Source organism: Poecilia reticulata, chromosome 3 (genome assembly GCF_904066995.2).
Source record: "Poecilia reticulata chromosome 3, P_reticulata-male-v2, whole genome shotgun sequence".
In the NCBI taxonomy this organism is placed as follows: domain Eukaryota; kingdom Metazoa; phylum Chordata; class Actinopteri; order Cyprinodontiformes; family Poeciliidae; genus Poecilia; species Poecilia reticulata.
This window is the reverse complement of record NC_088832.1, coordinates 19,222-43,736: the sequence shown is the minus strand read 5'-3', so window position 1 is coordinate 43,736 and position 24,515 is coordinate 19,222. Positions and strand designations below refer to the sequence as shown.

The 24,515-nt window shown below is 40.4% G+C and overlaps 2 protein-coding genes across 3 annotated transcripts in view; one reads left to right on the top strand and one right to left on the bottom strand.

Moving 5' to 3' along the window:
- LOC145551021 (anoctamin-1-like) overlaps positions 1 to 24,515 on the top strand; it is a 43,091-nt gene that overhangs the window by 2,268 nt on the left and 16,308 nt on the right. Inside the window, exons 1-3 of one of the 2 annotated variants that reach the window (XM_081604889.1) lie at positions 52 to 639; positions 6,334 to 6,488; positions 14,103 to 14,450. In XM_081604889.1, the coding sequence (XP_081461015.1) occupies positions 579 to 639; positions 6,334 to 6,488; positions 14,103 to 14,450 (564 nt within the window). In that variant the 5' untranslated portion in view covers positions 52 to 578. Of the gene's footprint in view, positions 1 to 51; positions 640 to 6,333; positions 6,489 to 14,102; positions 14,451 to 24,515 lie in introns of those variants that run through there. The other variant, XM_081604890.1, reaches the window with a different exon arrangement.
- Positions 20,133 to 21,253, bottom strand: LOC145550985 (E3 SUMO-protein ligase KIAA1586-like). The gene is given in 3 exon segments (XM_081604852.1): positions 20,133 to 20,145; positions 20,422 to 20,716; positions 20,719 to 21,253. Coding segments are annotated over 3 exon segments (843 nt in total).

Sequence of the window (24,515 nt, the reverse complement as noted above, 5' to 3'; positions counted from 1 at the left end):
ATTTATTTTTAAATGATTAACTCAGGATATGGAGAGTGACATTCCCCGCTCTTGGGAGACATTAGCTGACATGTGAACAGTTTCACATGAACTGAGACGTTGAAAGCCTCACAGCTCCGTCGTTCTTCTTTTCTCCCTTGGGAATTGAATGCAACACGTTTCTAGAGCGTTTCGGCACGATTTTTGCGGCGTGGGAATGTCGATTTAAAGAACAGCATCCTTACATGCGGTTAGGAGCCGTGTTGGCCCGTAATGCCCGCATCCTGACAGATAATGCCATCCGGGCGCGTTTTTCTGAGCAGCGCATCATTCCCAGTGACCGTTTCCTGGTCACGTTTCCTGATCCTGCTGTGTTTAGATGCTACCTCGCTGTCATTAATTGGAGCTTGTGGTGAAATCAAGCAGCAACTGGTTCCTCGGTTGTCTCCCCTCCGAGCTCTCGAAGAGATGGGAAGCTTTCCGTGCAGCCTCTCCACGCTGCAGCGCTGACGGCTGTGAGGAGTGGATGCTGCTGCAGAGAGCAGGGGCTCTGCTGATCTGTTGGGGAGTCTTCTTTCCAGCCAGTCCTCCTAATCCCAATGGAGCAGCAAGACGAACAAGTTGGGGGCTTGTCCCACCATGGCAGCAGCCAGGATCTTGGTAAGACGATTTCCCTTCATTTGCCGAGAGAAAAAAAAATCAGGCGCATGTTTCTGTTCACATGTTTGGAGCGAATACATGGCTTTAAATGACAGGCCACATATTTTCATGAGTAAATAACTTTATTACCTCGTTGTCATGCAGACCAGACCCCAATTAGAGAAGTTGAAGTGATTTGATGCAGGCAGGTTTTTCCACTCTGCCTTCTGTTTTTCTGATTTTATTTTTTCACACCCTATGCTGCTGTGCAGTTTACTTGAACTTGAACTTCTCACTGTTTTATTTCATTTAATAACTTCCGACTGATAGAATAAAAATACACATACACATTTTCCTCATCATCTAAAGTTGAATCAATTATTTCGTTTTAGGTCAGTTAGAATCAGCAAAATTGTTTCTATTTGATAAATGCCACAATAATGAGAATATGTCAGAATAAGTTAACGTCAACAGAAGTTTATATCCAGAATGATTCTTGTATCTTCCAAAAAAGAGCCCAGATGATGATTATGATGGTGATGATGCTTTGGGAACTTCTGACGGGTTCTGGTCTGAAACTTGAAACTTTGGAACTCGATCGCAGGACAAAAGCCAAAGACCTTGTGAAGATGCTGCTGAAGCCGTTAGGACAGTGAAACATGTTCTAACTGACAGACTGTTGGCCTAGGAACACTATGCTAACTGTGAAATGTGGCATAAAATAGATCATGAGGAAGGAATATTATGTAGAAATATTGAAGTAACATCTAAAGACATCAGTCAGAAAGTTGATGCTTGGGTCCAAATGAGTCCAGATGAACTATGACCCTCTTCAGGATAACAATGTCAATGTTGTGTTGTGGTCATCACAAAGCCCTAAGCTCAGGCCTAGAGAGAATTTGTGTGTGTCTGGGAGAAAACCCAGAAGAGTTGACCCAAGTCATCCTGTTCAAAGGCATTCCTATAGTAAATAAATCTGACATACACTCATAGCATTGTTGTGTCTTTTACAAATAGAAATCATTTCGGTGATTCTAACTGACCTGGAGCCAGAAAAGTTTGTTCTGATTTAACTTCCGACAGAGTGGAGATGAAGGAGGATGTGTGCTTTTATCCTACGTATGTAAACTTCTGGTTTCATTATGAGCTCTGTGGGCTCCATCTCAGGCAGCTGTTTGGATGATGCTGGGATGTGAAAGTAACTTTGTACTTTCACATCCCAGCATCTGACGCCCCCTGTCAGAGTTTGGTCCTGCAGATACCCTCTTCCCATTTCCACCAGCCCACAGCGATCCCTCTGTGCTTAAAAATACTGTAACCCTAAACAGAGCTGTAAAGAACCTATACTCTTTCTGTTCCTTTAGTATCTACTTAGTATTTTATTGTCATTAAATAGTAGCTGCCTTAAACAAAAGACCTCCAAAGTTATCAGTGTAAAATTTCTCACTTTCTCATATCTCAAAGCAAAAACTTTGCTAACTTAGAACATTTCTTCCGACAAAGGGAGAATATTTCAGGTGCAACAGCACCGAAAACTGTTCCAACTACAGTGAATGTTAGGCCACTTGACATGAAACGAACATACAGCTGCTTGCAACACAGCAACACATCCAATATTCAAATTTACTTAAAAAAGACTTAATTCCAAAGGGAAATTAAATATTGTTGAAATTCATATCATTCACATATCTAAGGAGTCCGTGTGGATGGTGACGTTGTGGAAAGGAAGGATCTCCAGTAGCAGTCAGTATAGCAACAAAACGAAAAGGCCTCTAACTGAAGACTGTTGCTGTATGTTGTGACATGCTGAGAGACATTGGAGTCTAGGATAGGATCCTTGATTATCATGATGGAAGAGTTGCTCTGAAAACGTCCTCTGTCTCTCTCTCTGGTCCTGCTCTGTTTCCAAGAAGCCTCAAATTCAGCTTCAGCTTGGACAAATTACAGCAAATTTGTTCAGAATTTGTTAGGTTAATTGAATACTCTAAATTGGTATTAAATAGTATTGGCACAGTCATGTCTGACTGTGCTAACATCATCGTCGGACAGATGTTAGCAAATGTGGAAATTTCCTAATGCTTCCGCACGTCTGAGTCTTCCAAATGTTGAGGTATGGAATCGTTTCCAGAATTTAACCCAGGTTGTGGTCCGGAATAAACAGCTTCTGTGAGTCAGCTGTAGAAAATACTCTTATTTAATGGGGGGTTGTGAATCTTCTTGAGACAGTGCAGTTAATCTAATCCAGTGTTTCTCAACCATTTTTGGGCCAGCGCCCCCCTAGCCTTCATCCAGGTCCCTCACTGCCCCCCAACAAAGAATTTGTAGGCTACTTTGCACTGTTATTTTATTATTAATATTACTATCACTATTTGAGTTTTATGCTCATTTCTGTATTTATCATCAAAATAATTTCCCAGAGAACAAAAAAGCATGGGAATATAAATTATTTTCATAGGTGTCTACAAAAAATGCAATGAACATTCAAGTTAAAATTGGTAGGCCTAGCAGCAGCCTATCAGGCTGGAAAAAATATTATTATTCTTTGCCATTTTCTAGTTGTTAATTATACAAAATGACCAGATAAAAGATGTTCAACATGCCAGTTTAAACTTTGATCTATTTGCAAACGACTGAGCTCTGCAACATTAAAACATGGAAAGAAACTGTAACATTAATCATAGCTCTTCTTCTCTTCAGTGCTTCCAGGGTTTCCCCCAGTGTATTATAGGCCTGGCGGCACGCCATGCTTTACTAGCGCCACTGCCAGGCTAAACCTTTCTTGTTTATTTTTTTTTTAGGAAAATAAAATAAAATAAAAACATCGCCTTTTTTTAAGCCGGATTGCACTTGTTTCTGTTCCTCCGAGCGTTTCACTATCAGAGCAGATTTTTTCCTAAAAGATATGTTTATAGAAGATATATTTATAGTTAATGCATTTAAAGCCGGACCAATCACACCGTCGGGCCTCTGCGCGTTGCCTCGCGCGCCTCAGCAGCTAGATGTCTAAAGTTAACCTTAGCGCGGATCCCACGCTCCTCCTTTCACTCGAACTGGACACAGGCTGACCGCTATGGATATTTACATCAACCCCCTGGAATTATGATTAGTTATGAGGAGTTATTGATTAAGGTAAGAGTTTAAACCCACCGCGTTAGCTCTGGTTGCGCAGCTCTACGTGAACCGCAGGAATAACTTGTATCATCCATAAAATTTCACCAACATGGCATTTATTGTGCAAACCAGAGCTTTCAGTGGAAAAACAAAAGTTCCAGGTCCTTTTAATGCCATGCAAATATGAGACAAAAACATGAATTATATCTTTATATAGACCTCTCTATTGATTTATAGATTAATAGTTGTACTGGTCAGAAATTACAAAGAACAAATCTGGTTCTTAATAAAATCCTAATGAGTCAAATTGAAAGTGTCATGGAGTCATCAGCCTCATGACATTAACACTGACATGAAAAATAATATTGAAGAAATAAATATATCAAATCTAATTTAAAACATAAATCAGTGATAAGTTATTTACTGTTATGGTCTGTAAGATATATTTATTCTCAGTACTAGATGTAGTACAAACCCCATGGCACTTCAACAATATTATTTTACCTTTTATCTGGAAATAGTGTCTGTTTATTCTTGCCATACAGTCCTCCGTATTAATTACTGCTCGAAAGGTCTTGCCATACCAGCTTATTCCTCTGTATTTACTTTAGTTTCTTAGTTTATTCTTGCATTTTGTTCTTCATTCATTTCCATTTAGTTTCCTTTGATTAGTATTATCCTCTCTTGGTTTATTGCTATGTCCACTTTAGTTTCTTTCCTGTTGCTAGATTTATTTTATCGTTTATTGACCATCAGTAATATTCACTCACCTGCTGCGCCGCCTAATCATCATGTGTTTCACATCATGTGTTGATTTTTCATTGTTCTGCGTCGGATTCTCTGTTTTTATGCCATAATTCACATCTAGTTTGTCGCTCCATTTTATGTCCGGCTTCTCCTGTTTCAGAGTTTTGCGCAATGTGCTCGTCTTTTTTTTAATCCCCTAAGGTGCAGGGCGGTCGGGAAGTGTATCGATGGGGAAAAGGCAGACTGACATAAACCTTTTAAAACAACGGAAACATTTTCGGTATTCTGATTATTGAAATTTAAAAGTGCTGTGATACCGTTGTTCCATCACACCCGTTTCATACCGGACCACTTACAGCACCAGTGTTAACGCTATAAAATGAACGCTCTCTATTGTGGCTTCACCCATGGAGGGATTTCTTTATTTAAATGGGTTCATTTTTCAGAGGGATACAAAGTCAGGGAATTGTGATTTTAGTATTTGCATGTTTATAAAAGCGATTTTCAGTTGTTTTTCCATGGAAGCGTGCAGGCTTCAAACGGAAATTAAACACTTTTTAATAAAAGTTATACAATACAGTTTTACCAAGTTGCTCAAAGTCTAAACTGGTATTGTTGTGCATTTAAGGTGTAAAGTTTACCTTCGACTAAACGCCCCCCAGAGGAATCTCAGCGCCCCCCTTTTGTAAAAATGTCCGCTAGCGCCCCCTGCCGTCCTCTGATCGCCCCCCTGGGGGGCGGCACCGCCCACGTTGAGAACCGCTAATCTAATCCAAGCTTTTAATGCTATCTGTTCAGACATGCATTGAGAGCATGGACTACTAAGGCATGGAATTATTAGGATAGCCACAACCTAGCCAATGAGCACCACTGATTTTCAAACCATAAACCTCTACAGATTTGCTGTGATATCTGATGTAAAGCATTTGATCTATTAAATTTAGCACTGTTGGGATTAGACTTCATCGGTCAGCAGATGCATGATTAGGTTGAAATCTGGATGATTTGAAGCCGAAACAACACCCCAAACTCATTAGTCTGTTCATCAAACCATTCTTAAAGCCTCTTTATTATGTGGCAGCGTTCATTGTCCTGCTGAAAGAAGACACTGATGGTTGCAGGGATTTAAGGAGTGTAAAGAGTCAGCAGCAACCTTCAGCTAGATAGCTTTGGATATTCCGCTATAAGATATTAGCTGATAGCTGTTAGTTCCAACTTGCAGTATTTTTTATTTTTTGCAAGAATGCTAATTTGTCCATAATTTTCTGATCTTTCAGATTAGAAAATTCTTTCATATTTCAAACATCCAGAAAAAAAAGTGTCAGCTCTTTATATTTACTCTGCTCATGTTGTTCTGCTGCTGGAAATGTGTATAGCTCCATGCAAAAAAAAACAAAAAAAACCAAACAAACAAAGCATGCAGGTTTTTTGCATTACAAATAAAAAAAATGTCTTTCAGAAAATGAACCACTTGCAAATATGAAGTAGATTCTCACATTGTGCAATGATGGACATTTAAATCTTCTGCGTGAAAGCGTTTTTCTATTCTGAAAAACGCTTTCACGCAGAAGAAAGTGTTTTTCCAGCATACCTACTGCTCCTTTGTCTGTGGTTTTGCAAAACCACATTACACACATTTTTTCTACTATTTATCCTTGTACACCATGCTGATTTACAAATCAAGACTTCTTTTGCTGAAAATGTGTAAAATATCATATTCATGTCACATTTTGGTTTGTGGAGGACTTCTTCAGTCTTAAACTGAGGAGAACAGGAAGCTATGAAATGACTTCTTGTCTTCTGCACTTCCACAATTAATTTTATTATTTCTAAATTCATTGTTTGTTCTTCTGTTAGGTTCTCCACCCATCTCCTCTTTTGAGCCTGGAGAAAGCTCTCAGCAGGAGGACGGTACAGTGATGAGGAGGAGTGAGAGCTACCTACCAGTCCCTGGTGAGGACAAAAACCTGGATGGAGACTTCAATGGGAAGACCAGGAATGATGAGTCCATGGTAAGACTCTTCTGGAATCTTGTAGGCCAGGAGTTTAACTCTGGAAGGTTTCAGACACAAGACACAGTTTATGTATTACTTTGGAAAAGTAGAACACCACAAGACTGTTGTCTTGTGTTGGACTGTAGGTGTAAAGTTTTGGTAAACAGAACTGTCTGCGGGGCTTGATAGGCTTAGAGGGTGTGAGATAATTAGAATGAAAACTGATTTAATGATGATTCATGTCAAAGTCATGCGACTTAAAACACTGCTCCAGATTAGTTTATTTAAGAGTATTTTTGATCCTGAAAAAAAAGTTCCAGATAAAATGGCACATCTGTCACTGAGACTTTTGGATTATCTAATGTGACATGGTCACATTTGCAGCAGCTGTTTTAAAATGATCATTATTGTATGTTTTGATGAATGAACTGTTGTAAAGTGTGGTAGTTTGTACCTCATCATAAAGTCTCCACATATCAATAGTAACAAATAGGCCATTGTTCTCCCACTATTCATATAATGAATAGTGGGAGAACAATGGCCTATTTGATATACTATACTATTCATATATTGAATCGTGGGAAAACAAGAGATGTATTAATCAGGTATTAGTTATTGTTTTCTTTGTAGAGGAATGTAATCCAAATTGCTAATATTCAACTAGCCCTCACATTTCAAGCTAAAATATTGTAATGGCATGTAACTTCCTCTTTGTAATAGAGGCTAACTTGTATTATTTCTTCTTTTTCTATAAGCATCAGGCTCCTGAAATGGTGCCATTTTCTGAGCCCCATAAAAAAACTACAGGAGATGTAAAATTCTAAACATAAAGTAACATATTTTTAAAACTGCAAGGAGCTTTGATGAGCCATTGATTTAGCCATTGATCACCCGATGTCAAAAAGTAGTCCCATTCTGTCAAACTAAATCTGAGCTAGTTTGATGCCAGATGATCTTAATGTACTCAAAGTCCAAGACAGAAGTTTCTGATGGTTAAGGTTTCTAACATTTGAAATTTCTATCAAGGTAATCTCAGTGCTTTGCAGGGGTTTGGTACAAAGCAGATTTGTTTCATCAAACAGGAGTACAATTACTGAATTTATTAAATGGTCTTTACTAAAAATGCTAGATTAGTTATAGTCCTTATTATCGACACCTTAGGCTTCTTTAAATGTGGTTTGGTATCAACAGTTTAATGGAAAATGATCTGAGCAAAGACAAAATATTTATCTGCAACACACAATGGAATAGGATTAGTCAGTAGGGGAAAAGAAAATTCAGATTTCAATCTCAGAATACTTTTTTTTGTCTTTTTGTGGCCCTAATCTTTTTTCATTCAGTATATCCAACATTTTTTATGTCAAAAAGACACAATTCATTGGATAAAAATAAAATGAATACATAAACATTTCTAAAGGCACATGAGAAATAAACTGGCATCACATACTGTTTATTTATACATTCAGAATGTCAGAATTACATAAAGAATTTCAGTGTCAAGGCATCATTTGTATAAAGTTGATGTGTGTTTTCAGAAGCCTTTGAAACTTGTAAAAATTTTTATGAATTATTCAGTCTGCTGCAGCAACACAGGGACAATGACTAACAGCAGCTATGATTATAGTATGATATGATATGAAATAATGATGATGCTGCTGCTCTGTGTTGAAAACCCCAATGTCTGATTGATGCACATATCAAGGCAGAGGGAGCTGGAGGAGAATATCAGGAATTTTAAAACACAAACACACACAGCTTTGACAAGTACAATCACCAGCCTCTTTATTAGGTACATTTTGTTAGTGCTAGTACTACTTGGAACAACAACAACCTTTGCCTTCAGCAGAGCCTTCATTTTGGGTTTTAAATTTAAAATGAATTTAAGAACTTAAGACTCTGGTGATGATAGGAACTTTGGTCATTACTGGCCATTATTTAGAGAACATGTGTTCTCTAAATGTGCTCTGAGCAGCATGTTCTGTTAGAACTGATACACACACTTGGGTCCTGTTAACATGCTTTATACGTGGGCAGCTGTGAGCCTACAAACACATCCCATTAGCTGTTTGTTTTGACTTATGTTTGGCAGACGTATTGACAGTGTTAGTGAGCTGGATGCATACATCGGCTCCTTGTGAAAATGTTCTGATTTCATATGCATACCATGACAGCTGCAGCTACCACGTAAAAACAGACAGGCTGTGAAATGCAGCAGGGAACCGGAAACTGCTGAGCTGATCGTGGCTCAGAAGCATTTGTTTGCGTGTGTTGTTCATATATGTGGGGGCGGTTGTGTGCGTGTGGAAGCGCAAAGGATAGGAGAGGCTCATTTCCCGACAGCTCTGTGAGAAAGATTCTCCTATTGGTGTGTGTTGCATACACCACAAGATCCTCATCTGCCCTGTGAGAAGTGGCCTGTGACCTTCGCAGCTATGAGTGCTTCCTGTTTAGAAAGGGCTGAATATGCGTGTGAATCTGTGTACATCATGCAAATGCAAGGACATACACACAAGCTTCTTATTGGGTAAAAATGGTAATTACAAAAACACAGCAGTGCAGGAAGTTTGGGTTTCAAAGTTTTGTTTTTTGTTTTTTTGGTCATCATAATGTCTGCTCTTTCAGTGCTGGTTTAGATTTTTTTGTGGATCCTCCACCTGAGTTCCTCAGCCTCAACATACTGACTCACCTGTGGAGGACTTCTAATGAAAACCCATCATCACTTCACAGTAGGGAACATTTATGTGATAATTTTGGACTAGAGCCGGTTGAAAAATGGACCGTGATATAAGCATTTCATATCAGTCAATTGATTATTATTGCTTAGTTGTTTTGTTTTGAATATCCAAAGTACTGTCAAACTGCTGACGTGACCTTTCCTATCTGATCCACAATTTCCTCTTAAGCAGTTATGAGGGAAGTGGTAAAACATGGAACTTTTCCCTCAGACTCGGGCGCAGTGTGTTAATTCTGTGAACCGTGCAGTCCCTTACTGCACTGTCTGAGGGTGGTGATTTTATATATAGTCAGGTGTACAGTTTGCCTGCATTTCTTGTGAGAAATTCCTTAATTTCTCACAATCTGAATGGATACTAGCATGTGTGATGAGCATGTTTGTGCTTTGTGGAACCCCAAGGCGACTGGGGCCAGCTGATAGGCACCTCGGATTATGAGAAGGAGGGGGCATAACCCCCTCCACCTCCCCCCTCCTAGCTTTCAGGCCTCAGCCTGAAAGCTATAGTCTTGTCTGCCACGCAGAAAGGGCAAACATGAGGTGCGGCAAAGAATTGCCAAGGCAGCCGGCATGTGCTCCAGCATTACGCTTTACAGAGGAACCCATCTGTAATAAGACATTGAGCCCGCGGGCACCGAACACCATCACGCAGGGCTTCATCTGGAGACACAATGAACGACGCAACAGCAGATTCGACCGCAAGCATGTGATCCAAGCCTGTCTTGGGTTAGGGTTAGGGTTATGCCCGATGCAGCCAGGGCACGGGTCATGACCATCACCTTGCCTGAAGCACAGCCCTGCAATCCGAACAACAGTGGGAGCCATTCATGTTCAAAACTGAAGTGAGTCCCACCACAGGCAGACAGAGCAGACTACGATTGGGAGAGGGGGCGGAAAGCGCTACCGTCACCAATCACAATAAAAGAGCAACAAAGGGGCTGACGCCATCAGCTATGTAAAGAATAAATGCCAAAAAACAAAACTGGGAGAGGAAACGCTGCCATCACCAATTAAAGAAACACGGAGGGTTACCGGAGGCTTGTTAAAATTGGGAGAGAGGGCGAAAATGATGCCGTCACCAATTAGAGCAGCAAGTGAAAAGTCAGGTGAGCCCAAGACAAAACTATGATCACAAGATCGGCTGAAATTGGGAGTGGGGGGCGAGACGCTAGTCACCAATTACAGAAAAAACCAGCGGACCAACGACAGGCAGACGTGGTCAGCTACGTCCAGCATAGGATGCAAAACAAATCAAGATTGGGAGAGGGGGCGGAGAGCGCTACCGTCACCAATCACAGCAGCAAACGAAGAGTCAGGTGAGGTTAACACAAAGCTACAATCGGCAGAAATTGAGAGAGGGGCGAAACGCAACCGTCACCAATTACAGAAAAATCCAGCAGAACAACGACAGGCAGACATGGTCAGCTACATACAAGGATGAAAAACAAATCAAGATTGGGAGAGGGGGCGGAGAATGCTACCGTCACCAATGACAGCAGCAAAAGAGTCATGTGAGCTCAACACAAGGCTACGACAACAAGATCGGCTGAAATTGGGAGAGGGGACGAGACCCAACCATCACCAATTACAGAAAAAACAGCGGACCAACGACAGGCGTAGTCAGCTACGTCCAGCATTAGATGAAAAAACAGATGAAGATCGGAAGAGGGGGTGTGAACGCTGCTGTTGTTACGTCAATCCGCGTTTCCCCGTCAGATACGGTTCCCCCTGCGTCTTCTTGGCGCTTCGTCCCGCCCACACGGCAAAATACGCGCGTGCTCGTTATGAGCACTGAGAAAGCATGCGCGCTTGTCCAGCGCGCTTATCTGGGGCACTATGGACATCGTGAAAGCTCAAACAACATGTTTCGGCAAAGTTGTCACACTTTCTTCACGTTTTTGCTTGAAAGTAATAGTAGTAATACTAATAATTACATATATATGTCATATAATTATCCATCCATCCATTTTCTTTACACCCTTGTCCCTTAGTGGGGTCAGGAGAGGTGCTGGTGCCTATGTAACCTGGTTGTATCTTACTGAAACACCTCTGTCATTGTTTTAACCGTGTTACTTTAAGATTGGAAGCCCCTCCCTTTTACTTTTTCTTCTGTGGTATTGTCTTTAAATTGTTTGCGCCCCTTAGCCCCTCCCTTTTTGACATGTTGTCCTGCGGGAGAGGTGTGTGCACTTTATTTTTCCATCTAAATACATTCAGTTTATTTATAGATCTATTAAGTTAATTTTTGTTTTATACTTTTGTTTGATGTAGGACTTGGAGCGGGCAGCCTTTAACATGGTTGTTTTGTCTTTGTATTCTCGTCAGGTATGTTATACAAAAATGTTTAGGTTTTTTTGTAAGTTGTGAGAGGTGTTCCTCACCCCCCCTTTTGACATGTCCTGCGGGAGAGGACTTGGAGCGGGTAGCCTTTAAATGGTTGTTTTGTCTTTGTATTCTTGTCAGAAATAAACCGAGAATCATCTGTTCGAAAGAAACTGTGTCACGGTCCATTCACTTGATAACCAGCACAACGCAGAAAAAGATCCGGTTACATTTGGTGCTGTGACCCGGATTCTTTTCTGGATCATCTGAGGCACAATTGGCCTCAGATGATCCAGTCTCTGACCTTTGTTTACAACTGCACAGTTCATGAGACCACTGGCTTTGCACTGTTCTATCTGATGTTCGGGAGGGTTCCCAGGCTGCCTGTTGACCTCGTTTTTCGGAACGTTCTTCATGACAATGCCATTTGCGACTACCACTCGTACGTCAAATCACTGATTGAAGATCTGCGTGCTGCTATGCTAATGGCTGAGAAGAGCACCAGTGCAAAGCAGAAACACCAATGTGACCAGTACAAGAGAGCCTCTGTCAGTTGGAGATCAGGTCCTTGTGGCGAACAAGGGAGCCAGAGGAAAGCGGAAGCTTTCTGATAAATGGGAACCTGTGGTGTACACGGTGGTTGCATCTAAACCTGCTCTCCACATTTATCATATAAGAGACCGTCATGGCAATGAGCGTGTGGTGCATCGCAACCTCCTGCTTGATGTGAACTTTTTACCTGTGGGACTGACCATGGATGGCGATGTGAACCGCCATGCTGACAGTGTGGTTAGAGTCCCCTCGGCTTCTGATCTACATGGAACAGAATGTTTTAACGAGGCTCCTAGTGATGTTCCTGCTGAGCCGTCCCTACCTGACTTCCTGTCCTTCAGTGATGGGGAGGACCGTACTGCTTCATGGGTTCAGGATGTGTCCTCAGTTCCATCAGTTGGAAATAGTGACCTGCCTCATGACTCTGAGAACTCCTCTATGGACACTGGAGTGCTGGCGACTGCTGGTTCCTTACCTCATCTTCCTGATGATGCTGGTTCTGTTCATCCTCCAGACAGTGTGGGAGGGGATTTTGTTCGCCGCCTAACTTCACGCTTTGGGAGGGTTATTAAACCAGTTTGTCGCTTGATAGAGTCCATGGCTGTCATTGAGGCGCTTTATGATAAGGATAATGTTCAGCCTGTTATTGATGTGTGAGTCTCCAAATTCTTGTTGTATAATTCCTGCCATGGGCTAGGATTGTCATTTTCTTTGTTTGCCTAAGCTTCAGTACCATCTATATGTTTATTCTGTATAAGGGGGTGTAAAAGGCACCTCTTGTTGTCCATGAGATACCGTGAGATTTCGCTAGTTGTTGAGCGATCTCTAGTATCCTGATCTTATTGTAGGGTAGCTGTTACAGGAAAGAAAACTATTTTGTACTGGTACTGAGTGTCTTTTAACTTATTCATTTTGTGTAATTCTAGGGGGGTGAATGTAACCTGGTTGTAATTCTCCTTTATTATAATTACACAAAATGTCTTTTTTGGTTATTTGTCTTGTTCCTTATCTTACTGAAACACTTCTGTCATTGTTTTAACCGTGTTACTTTAAGATTGGAAGCCCCTCCCTTTTACTTCTTCTTCTGTGTTATTATCTTTAAATTGTTTGCGCCCCTAACTTTTAATATCTCAAAGACGAAAGTTGCACAAATGACAGTTTCAACGGCACAAACCTGCACAAACGGAGCAATAACGAAGTAGCCCACTTTGGTTTGTTTTGGAACAAGATGAGGTGACGGTGACGTCATCGGCCAAAATTATAACTTAATATCTCAAAGACTAAAGTTGCACAAATGACAGTTTCAACGGCACAAACCTGCACAAACTGAGCACTAATGAACTATCCCACTTTGGTTTGTTTTGGAACAAAATGGGGTGACGATGACGTCATTGGCCAAAATTATAACTTAACTCAAAGACGAAAGTTGCACAAATGACAGTTTTAATGGCACAAACCTGCACAAACAGAGCACTAACGAACTAGCCCACTTTGGTTTGTTTTGGAGCAATATGGGGGGATGGTGAACTCTAGATGACCTAAAAAATTATTTAATATCTCAGAAACCAAAGCTGCACAAACGAAAATTTTAATGGCACAAACGGAGCACTAACCATTCAGACTATTTCCTCCTAGACACTTAATTTATACAAAATATTTAAGGGCTTAAAAAGTGAATTTTGCACTATATGTCTTACTGGTATTTGCTAGAATTTTATTGAAACCTGAAATCAGCTTGTGCAGTCTACATTAGCCAGGCAATTCAGATTTTGTTTGAAGGTTTTTTCCGAATGTCATCAGTTGCTGAATATGTAGCTGATTTAGAGAAGTTAGAAAAATTAGGAAGAAGGTATTATATGAATTTTGAGCAACTCTGTGCAGGGAAAATCTCTTCCCATTTCATGCTTTGTGTGAGATCCAAATGAAGGTATGCTTGTGAGTCTGATGGCTGTTGACTTGTTTTGCTTTCTTGTTATTAAATAACACTTTTGCTGAATGTATCTCTGATACAACTGTCCTTTTTCCAGCCAATGAAAACTCTGTATGCGAGCGATGGCTCACTCCTGCATCTGCCCCTTGGTCCGTACTTCTCTGATGGACAGCGGCGTGTGGACTATGTTCTGACCTATGGTATCCAGAAGCCCAGCGCCATCCGGCGCCAGTCATCCAAGCTGAGTGACAACGGCTACTTCCATCGGCTTTGGCGCAGCCTGAGCTCCAGGAGCAGCCGAGCGCCACTGCAGCTGAAGGAAGACCCAGAGGTTGCAGCCACAGAACAACAGGCTAATTATCATGAGGATGACAAGCGCTTCAAGCGGGAGGAGTTTGAGCAAAACCTTCAGGAGATGGGACTGGAGCTGGAAAAGGACGAAGGGGTGAGAGTGGTTCAGCTTTCATGTAACGGGATTAGGCCTGTCACGATAACAGGCCTAATCCCGTTACATACTGGATGATTAATTGTCTAAAAAATTATTGCGATAAACGATAATATTGTTTCAAGACCTTTTGACACTGATTTAATGGAAATGACTAATAATGCATGCGATTTCCAGACATGGATAGATGCACTTTATTTTCAAAAGAACACATAACACTGGAACTGATAAACTAAATCAGTTCCAGTGTTAATGGATTCTCAGTCTCCATTAACAAAAAACGTACTTGAATTAAAACTAAACAACATAATGCCAAAGTGGAAATAAATATTGCATTCAACCAAAAGAGTGCAGATTATGAAGTCTGTATACTATATTGCCCTTCAGTAATCACTAGATTTAAATAGAGAAGATGAGCACATCCCACTACCTAATGCAGTAGTTCACACTACACAATTTTTTGCCCCTATTTTCCCTTTACGAAAATCTTAGATCGTTGGCCGTTCTAAGATTGTCGCTGGTGATTTCGTAACCGATCATCCTGTAGTGTGTGGTGTGTTACGGTAGATCGTTGTGGCCGCTCCGATCTAAATCAGGGGTTTTCCCCGACTGGAAGAGTCAACGCAGCCTGATGAATGTGACAAGTAGCCAATCAGAAAGCGCGTATTCTCCTCCGCGCTGCAAAGAATGTGACAAGGGAAGGAGTTGGAGCCAAATTGCTACCGCAGTTAATAAACCCGGTAAGTTTCAGCTGTTCATCGTTAACTTGACATAAATAGGTTACAATGATTTTCATTCTGTCAGGACTTTACGCTGACTCTAGCCACATGCATCACAGGTAGATTATAGTAAAGCATTGATTAATGCCTGAAATTAAAATTATTTTGGGCCCATGTGGCTGGACACCACACGGCACGACGAATCCGATCGAACCGTTATACCTAGGATTTCTGTCGGCTAATGTGTGATCTCAGGTTTTGAAAATAGGCCGACAATCGGCCGACAACTAGTGTAGTGTGCGCTGGACATTACACTAAGGAAATGGGAAGGGAGGGTCAGTGAAGAGCACCGGAGCTGAGCCTTTTTTCATTCAGTGTCATCAACAGAAAGAAAAAAGGCAGGAAGAGACGATAAAGCCGATAATTAAAATGAGGTCGATGGGTTTAATTTATCGTGTGATTAATTGATTTATCGTTTATCGCGACAGGCCTAAACTGGATACTTTTTTATGATTTTAGATGAAGTACTTGTTCCACTGGTAGATTTTTTTTCACCTATGAGAAAAATGTATTGTCGTAAGTGAACAAATCTGCCAGTGGAACTAAAAGTTAAGAAAAAAAAAAAGTATATTAAAAAATTATTTACTTGAAACAAGTTCGTATAGCTTGCTCAAAAGTTACTTTTATGTTAATTTTGTCTTATTTGAGGTGTCCAAGAAGATTTGCTCTAGAAACTAGATAGAAATACTTGGTAAGAGTTTGTGTTTTTGCAGTGTAAGGAGGCCTGCTGCTGCCAGACAGACACTTTGATGAGTATTTAATGATGATTGTGTTTGCATTCCAATTTTCTTTAGTATAAATTGGCCGTCAGGACTGTTTTCATCATGGGCAACATATGCGCTATAGATCAGATTTATTACCTGCTTCTGCTTCCTCAGGATGGATTAAATAATTTTCTACCACAAAAACATGGATGCTGTTAGCAGCTTTGCTGTGGAATTCTGAGTAAAAAAAAGAAGTGTTGTATTTCAGAATGACTCCAATTGATATTTCTAAGTCATTTATTGCTGCAAAAAGTGTGTGTTGTCCTGTCAAGATTAATATGTCTTGTCATAGGCTGTGGTCCTATTTTACGCAAGGGAATCAAGGACAAACTTGATCTTTCAACTATGTTTACACAGTAATACCAAAATATTGGGAAACAAATTTTCAAAAACAAACAGAAGAATTAGTAGCTGAACATCAGTAATGATTATTCTATGTGATGGAGGGGCCGTGACGAGCCGGGATTATGAGTCCGTGTCAGCATGCGAGCACGCCCGCACACACAAACAAACACAATCGCTAACTTAACTTCTGTTGCAGTTTAAACTAACGCGGTTCATCGTGGGTGCACACGCGGTGTTCCTGCTTCAGTTAGCATATCCATCCTAACCTGTTGTTTTCAGTTCCAAACATTTTCCCGGTTCTATTTTCAAGCAGGGTTGTTTCCGGTGTTATGTTACGCCAATCTGCGTTTCATCGATAAAAGTATACTAAAGTATGTTAAAATTTAGTATACTTTTTTTTTCACCTGGGGGCCCCGGCAAAAAAATCGGATTTGCCAAAAAATTGGAATTGGGTCACTTCAGGCTGCAGTGTGAACGCACCCGTAGTGATGTCATCGGAACATACTGAGTGTTTTCTATTATATTGATTATTGTATTTTTGATCACAAGTTTATTTATTCATATACTTTTTCCCTTGGTATTATTTATTATTACTTTGCTTACTTTCAGAGTTTACTTGAGTTAGAAGCAGGGGGGCGGTATAGGGGGGGAAGTGATGACAATTCTAGGGGCCTTGACCAGCAGGGGGCCCTCCACAATTTAATTATTTGTATTTTGTTCATAGAAATAAAATAAAAAAAATCGAGGCCCTGTCAATTACAAAATTAATCATTTTGTAATTTCAAAGATTGTTTTTAGCAGTAAAAATTTTACGTTACCCCTCCCAGACCGAAAAACACACATCCGTTTTTGCCCTGAACCCCCCTGGATGTGCATGAAATGGTTTGCGCTTGACTGTGACGCTGTTCAGCTGCAGTAAGTAGAAGCTGCAGCTGAATACAGCTGCTGTGAAACGACTGTGGCAGTTACTATGCTGTTAAGAAAAGTTATAAAATTAAGTTTTCAAAAACAAAATAGAGAGACGGAGAGAGAGAAAAAGGCAAGAGTGTTCATTTATAACCCAGTTTTTCTCCGAGAGGTGAGTAGACTGTGAGATTATCAACCATTTAGCATAGTTAGCTTAGCTACAGACTACTGTTTGCCTCCATTTCACTAGCATTTAATGAATTATGGAAAAAAATTACCAACATATTCATATATTTAACTTGTCCCTTGTACCTATTACCAGGGGTGAAAGTAGTTTTAAATTCTTGGGGGTACTATGACAAAAAAAAAAAAAAATATATATATATATATATATATATATATAAAGAGGTATGCCGATTGATCGGTCACCGATCATAATCGGCCGATTTTCGTGAAAAAGTACATGATCGGTGATCGGCGATCATTAGCTCTTGTTGCCAATACCGATCTCCTGCATCTCATTTCGCAGCCTGCCTGTGCAGCTGGTCTCCTCTTTTCTTCACACTGCGCAAACGCGCAGCAAAAAATCCTAAGCAATGTGGAACTATAACGCACTGAGTGAATGGAGAAGTTGCTGCGGAAAATTGAAGCACGTAAAAATGCATCAACACAACAAAGCTAATACGACATAAAAACAATGCCATACTTGACGGAGTTTGGCTACATCGAGACTCACTGCAGTAAAAAAGACATATGGAGGATCAGATAGCAGGTAAAGCAGGGCACAGCTACAAACACTCACCCGGATTAGCATGACGGTCAGAAAGCTAAACAAATAACCCGCAAAATTATTTAAGACTTCGAGCTGTGATGTAAGACGCTGGTTCTGCTTTCGCTGTTGAACCGCTGCTACGCGCTACAGGTAGTAATATTTCACAGACGGAGCGCCGCTTCTGCTCCACCTGGTAGTGACTCTCACACTGAACCTTTGTTTAAAGCTGCAGCATCTAAAGTAAAAAAATACATTTTACATACGTATTAAAACTTTCGCTGTCCTAACATGAGACAGATCATCTCTAAAAAAATAATCGATCTCTTCCCTGCTCTGTATAATTACTCCACTCAGTCAGAAACAGCCACTCAGAACTAGCAGTAATCAGCTAGCCGCCATGCGATCAGGAAGTTTTCATTCAGTAACTCTGGATTGTTTATTGTAAGCTAGTATTACCGATAGCAGTACAGTTTGCAGAATGCCTGTTTAGTTATGTTTTCTTCTTGGAAAAAGTTATTAAAAACAAGTTTTTGTCTAAATTAAGATGAATTCATGGTTCCTTTTTCCACATAATGTAACCCGTAGTGTTTATGATAAAAAAAAATAATAATAATGTGATCGGTATTGGTGATCGGCCCTCATGGTGATCGGTATCGGCAGGAAAAAACCTGATCGGCACATCTCTTTTTTTATTGTCAGCTGTTGCCTACCTGTGTGGTATATATATTTTTTCATATGTAATATTATTATAATATATTTTTTTCATTGACAAATAATTTTCTGATGTATTATAATGTTCTGTTAGGACAACTAAGCACCAGATAAACCTTTTGCTCTGAACATTGATTTATTAAAGTGTAACAACACCAGGACACCAGGGCAGCGCATAATATAATAAAGTCAACACTTTTAGTCCTTAATCAACAACCCCCTCCCTCTCAAAAGTGCCACAAAGAAAACATTCTTTGTGTAAGCAGAAAATGTCTCCTAACTTAAAGGAACAGTAACAGGTAAACAGCACTAATGAACACTTAATAATTATAGATTAATTATTGTCTAAATAATTAATCATTACAGTATACACATAAAACATAAAAATTTAAATAAGTGCTTGTTTTAACAGTGTTATGTGAAATTTTCAGTACTACAACAGCAAAAAGCAAAAGAAATCCCAATTTGATACCTGGAACAACAGTGTAACAAACTGATATAAACAGATGGCCATGAACAAAACCCAAAAGTGTATCTACCCCTCATCAAAACATAACTCCTAAAAGATTTTCCACAAAGGCCTAAAGTAGTTGTCTTCTTCAGAGTGTTGGCATACCATGCCAGTTGTTGCATGAGCTGCTTTTCTTCCTTTGCCCAGCCAGGTCTTCACATAAGGCTTTGAAAGTTCCATTGCATGCATGGTGGTCCAACTGAGCTGACAAAGAGGAGGTTTGCAGCATTCTTGGTAATCAGTTTGTTCCTGTCCTCAGTGATATTATTCATGGTACTGAACCCACGCTCACAGTCTGCATTACTTGCTGATAATGTATCCACCTCCACAAGCAATTTCTTCATCTTGTTAGGAGTTGATGGAGTTAAAAGCTGAACTGTAATCCACATCCAGCATTCTAACGTAGGTATAAAGTAATCGTCCTCCACTTGCCTTGTACTCAATGAATCCAAGGTGGGCCTCGTGTTCATTCAGATGTAGGAGATGGCACAAAGCCTTTACCTCATCTTCTTCATGTCGTGGATTGTCATTGTCCCACTTGTCAGGGTTAAGGACTGCTATTTGATTTAGAAGTCTACTGTAAGTTTCTCTTCTGTTGGCTGCGACACTGGCCCGCACTCTGTTACTGTAGCTGCAGTTGAAAACAGTCTCTTTCAAACTTTCTGCCACTGCTTGAACAAACTGTGCAGAGTCAATAATGGGAGACCTGCCATCTCTTAACTTAGCTGTACTCCTTTGAATTTCATCCCTTCCTTTGCCTGGCTTGCTTCAACTACATGTTGTCCTGGGTATGAACTGAGACTTTCAATGCGTTTGACATACATTGTCATGATCTCATGGGCCTTTGGGAGTGTGGTCTTCCTGTTCTGAAGATGCTCTGACAAGTTCTTTAGTTCAGCCAGGACATCTGTCATCAGAGCAAGACTTTTTAGGAAATTTACAGAGCACAGCTTAGACAGCAGACCTTGGAATTTAGCCCTCTCTCTGCTGTCCCTTGTCTTATCCTCTGATGCATCAATGAAAAGTTGCGCCAATGCTGGATAAGAATGCCATACTGCACTGTCTGTCCTGTATGAAGAAGCAACCCAGCGGACACTGAAAACTCTTTCTATTCTTCTGAGTGTCATGTTCAAATTGCGCACATTCACTTAGTTCCCTCATATTTTTTGGTGACTGGCTGTACAATGAGTACAGGCTGTCAAGGAAGGCCTGGAAGTCTTTTGTCCCCACTGTTGCTTCTAATGCCTGGTCCACAGCAAGCTCCAGTCTGTGATTAAGGCAGTGCCACAGAACAATGTGTGGAAAATCATCCTGGAGCAACTTCCCAACACCTGACTTCCCTCCCAGCATCACACTTGCCCCATCACTGCAAAATCCAATAAAAACTTCCTGCAGCAATTCAGTGGTGAAGCCACTCTGGAACAAGCAGTTCATAATTTGTTTGATATGAACTGCGGACAGGCCCTGTAGCTCAACCAAATCCAGGGGAAAGCAATGGATTCTCCATCAATGCTGGCTTTCAAAAATACAATTAATGTTGATTTGTGCCCTACACTGGTTGACTCATCAGCCAACACTGTGATTTTACACCTATTTTCTATTATCTTACTCAGGAGTTCCTTTTTTATCTGAGAAGACACATGGTCAATTATATCAACACAGACTGTTTTGCTGTGCAAAACATGACCCAAATCAGCAGAATTGGCTTGTTGCAGCTCAATAAGACTCTGAAAGTCAGTAAATGGCTTGTTTTGTTTGGCCACATAATATGCTGTTCTGAACACCCTGGCAGTCGACTCCAATGCAGACTCCTGACTGGTCGCGTTCACGTTCAGAAGAATGTCTTTTTTTGCTGTCTGAAGAATCTTAATTGCTTCTGTGTGTGCCTGGGACTTTCTGTGCTTATGAATTTTTTTTCTAAGTGATAAAAGCTGGGTAGCTCTTGAATTGCTATAAAACGGAGCTACATTTTCCTCAGCCCACTGACTGGCAATATTGACACCGCGAGATGCCATGACACCTAAATTTTGAACGTCATGGCATGGACTGCATCCCAGTTTTCCATTTCTAGCATATAACCATTCATTTCTGATTTTAAACTGGCTATATTGTTCCTGTGTCCAAGCAGAAGAATAATGAGTAGGCCTAGCATCATGACCTGTTTGTTCTGAAGCGGCTATCACTTCATCTTCGTGACGTGGCGTCTCCTCACTCTGACTCTCAGATTGCTCATAATCTTCATCAGCTGTTTTTTAAAAAATTTTGTTGGGTATCTTCTCAGCTCCGGTCTCCCTGTCTTTTCTTTTGAATAAGGACGTTATTTTTCTCTGCATGCTGGTCAAGTTTCGATTTTGTTTGAACATTTTAACAATTTAGTTGTTCTCGCGGTTTTTATGTAAAGGTTTGTAGATGGTAAATGATTTATTGTTCGTCCTGTCCCAAAGCAAGCGGAGGTTTTTAGTATTAGTGCACCACCTTTGCAAAATTACCAAGTCTATTTAATCAAACGCACCAATCCCCTTGGCAACCACTGTGCTTTGGAGATAAACGCGCAAGCACTCTCATGTTAAATTAAATAAAATCTCTGGTGATAGCGGTGTTCTCAAGCTGCGATGTGTTGTTGAAATTGAACCTAATTACATGAAATACAATTAGTTCATCTCTCTTTACTTTTACTTTGGATATTTTGTAACAAACAATGTTGTAGCGGAGAACCTTTAAAGGCTGGCAGTTGACGAAAGCTTCGAACTCCGAGGGGGGCAAAAGGTGGAGAATTGAGGCTCTAGCATATCATGAACAGTTCAGAAACAATATGAAGTGAGAAAAAAGCTATTTATTAACTTATTAAGTCATGTTTTAGACCAGTGGTTCTAGTCCATGGGCCAGAGGCCAACATTTGACATTTTTGTCCATTTCAGGGTGGCAAAGTCTATCAATGTTTTTTGAAAAGATACATGTCTCTAGTTAATATTTTGGTATGATAGCCCTTCCAAAATGGTAGCTGAGTCATAGTTATCTCATGAAGTAAACAACCCCTTTGGAAAAATTCTGTTTTTTGAGACTGGTGTATCTCTGGTTTAGGGTCATGGTATGGGCATTTGTCAAAGGTCTATAATGCAATATTTGGTATCATCTTAAAGGGGACACTCTTGGCTTTCATTTAAGCCATGTTTTGAGTTTCTCTGACCAACACAGAGGTCATTAGAGGTCGTTAAACAAAAATTATTACACATTTTTCCACACCTGTTGACCAAACTAGATACATTTCTTTCATCCCAGTGGTATCCAGGGACATCAGGGACACAAGAGTTAATGACCAAAATACTCAACAGACTCTAAGGAATTAGAAAATGTATGATATGTCTATACTGTCTGTCTATGGGAGGCGATTATGAGCTGTAATTTGAAGTTACAGACTTGGGCTATAACCTTAACTGGTGTATATGTATATATTTTGATTTAGTAATGCATATTATATTATACATGTTACGGCATCAGTGGGGCCCTGCCCTCTTTTTCCTTGCAGGGTTCTGCAGTCAGGCCCTGCAGGTGTTGGGTGTTCCCCTGATTGGCGTCCTGCAGCTTTAAAGCTGCTAGGCGTACAGCAGAGAGGAGGCTTTTCCCTTCCCTCTCCTCAGATCCCCACTTGGTTTGGTTTGTATCTTTTGGTTGAGTTTTGTTAGGTTTTGCATTTGCTCATTTCTGGTTATTTATAGGTTTTGCTTTAATCTATTTTGGTTTCTTATTTCAGGCATTTCTTTTTTTCAGGGTTATTTCTTTCATATAACTTAATAAATTCTACTTTCATTTACACATTAAATCCTTGTGTGGTCTCCATTAATGTTGCCCCATCAAATGAGCCTGGTGGACGTAACATACATTATATAATTATGTTAGTTGTGTTACCACCCCCACGCCACTAGAGGCAGTACCAACCCCGAAAAGATGCAACTAAGGAGGAGCTTTAGAAGTACACCGAATGCTACAGAATGCTTCAGGTGACCAGCAGCATTGAATGGCCTTTGTTATTCATTTACTACCACATTTCTTTTAACCCAGCTGTACCTGAGAGGAAGTTAACAACTGCAACACTCAACAGACTAAGGCAGTGGTCTCAAACTGTGTTCCTCAAGGGCCAGAGTCCTGCAACGTTTAGATGTGTCCCTTGTTATACACACCTAAATTCATTGCCTAAACTACCTTACCAGCATGCAGTCTTATATTTCAAAGCAGTCTTGGTGCAACATTAGAGCTTGCATATTTCTGAGCTCTTCGGCCTGTTTGCAAATCGGGTAGCTTGCATGCTACCTAACTGTTCCTGATGCTGGGGGTCCTCACATACAGTCTTAATAGATGGAGAAATTCATAGCAAGATAGTAAGCTATTAGACTATTAGATGTGAGGACATAAACCTGTACCATCTAGCTGGCTATATAGATAGGCAGATCATAGTCAGACAAAGACAAAGAATTTTATTGTCATCATATGCTGACATTAAAATGTATTGCCTTGAGTAAAAGAATTGCCAATAAAAAAGTGAAAAATTGCTCAAAGTATAAAAGTTTATAGTCAACAAAAAATATTTAAAAGGAAAAATATGTAAATGTATAACTTTAAGTCAATTAATTTGTATGTCCAGTCAGTTCAGTTTTTAATATATGACTGCATGACTGTCTCCTGTTCTCTAGATAAAGCTGCAGTATGTTTTTTTTTTACGTTTATTAAAAAAATATTTTTTTTAATTAATTAAAATGATCACTATGTCCTGAAAATATAAGATGGATAATCTGTGAAAAGAATTAGCTCCTCTGCCTTCTCCCTGAGGACCTGCTGAGTGGCGCAAAAAGTGGGTATTGCAGCACATGCAACGCATAGGGGCGCAGCGCTGGAGGGGGCACCATAACCCCGTCTGGAGGGGGCGGCGCGCCGATGATGTTTATCCATACACTTCAGCGCACCTTACGCTCTTTCACCTCGCGCACATAATGAGGTAAATGTAGCAAGTTTTACCATTCACGTATCGTCGCCTCGGGGGGGGGAGGGGAGCGGTGGAAAGCGAGTGAACTCGCTTTTAATATATGACCTGAGAGTGAACTCGCTTTCCACCTGAATAATGTGTAGTTGCGCTACTGGACCTGCTGTCATTTGAACAAATATTCTGCTCTGTCAGAATCGGAGCGCGAAGAGGGTCTTAGCGCTGTCAGTCATACAGGCACTGCTCTACCCTGGTTTTCCTGGAACATTAAGTTGGTTGCTGCTCTACCATTAGCATATTTA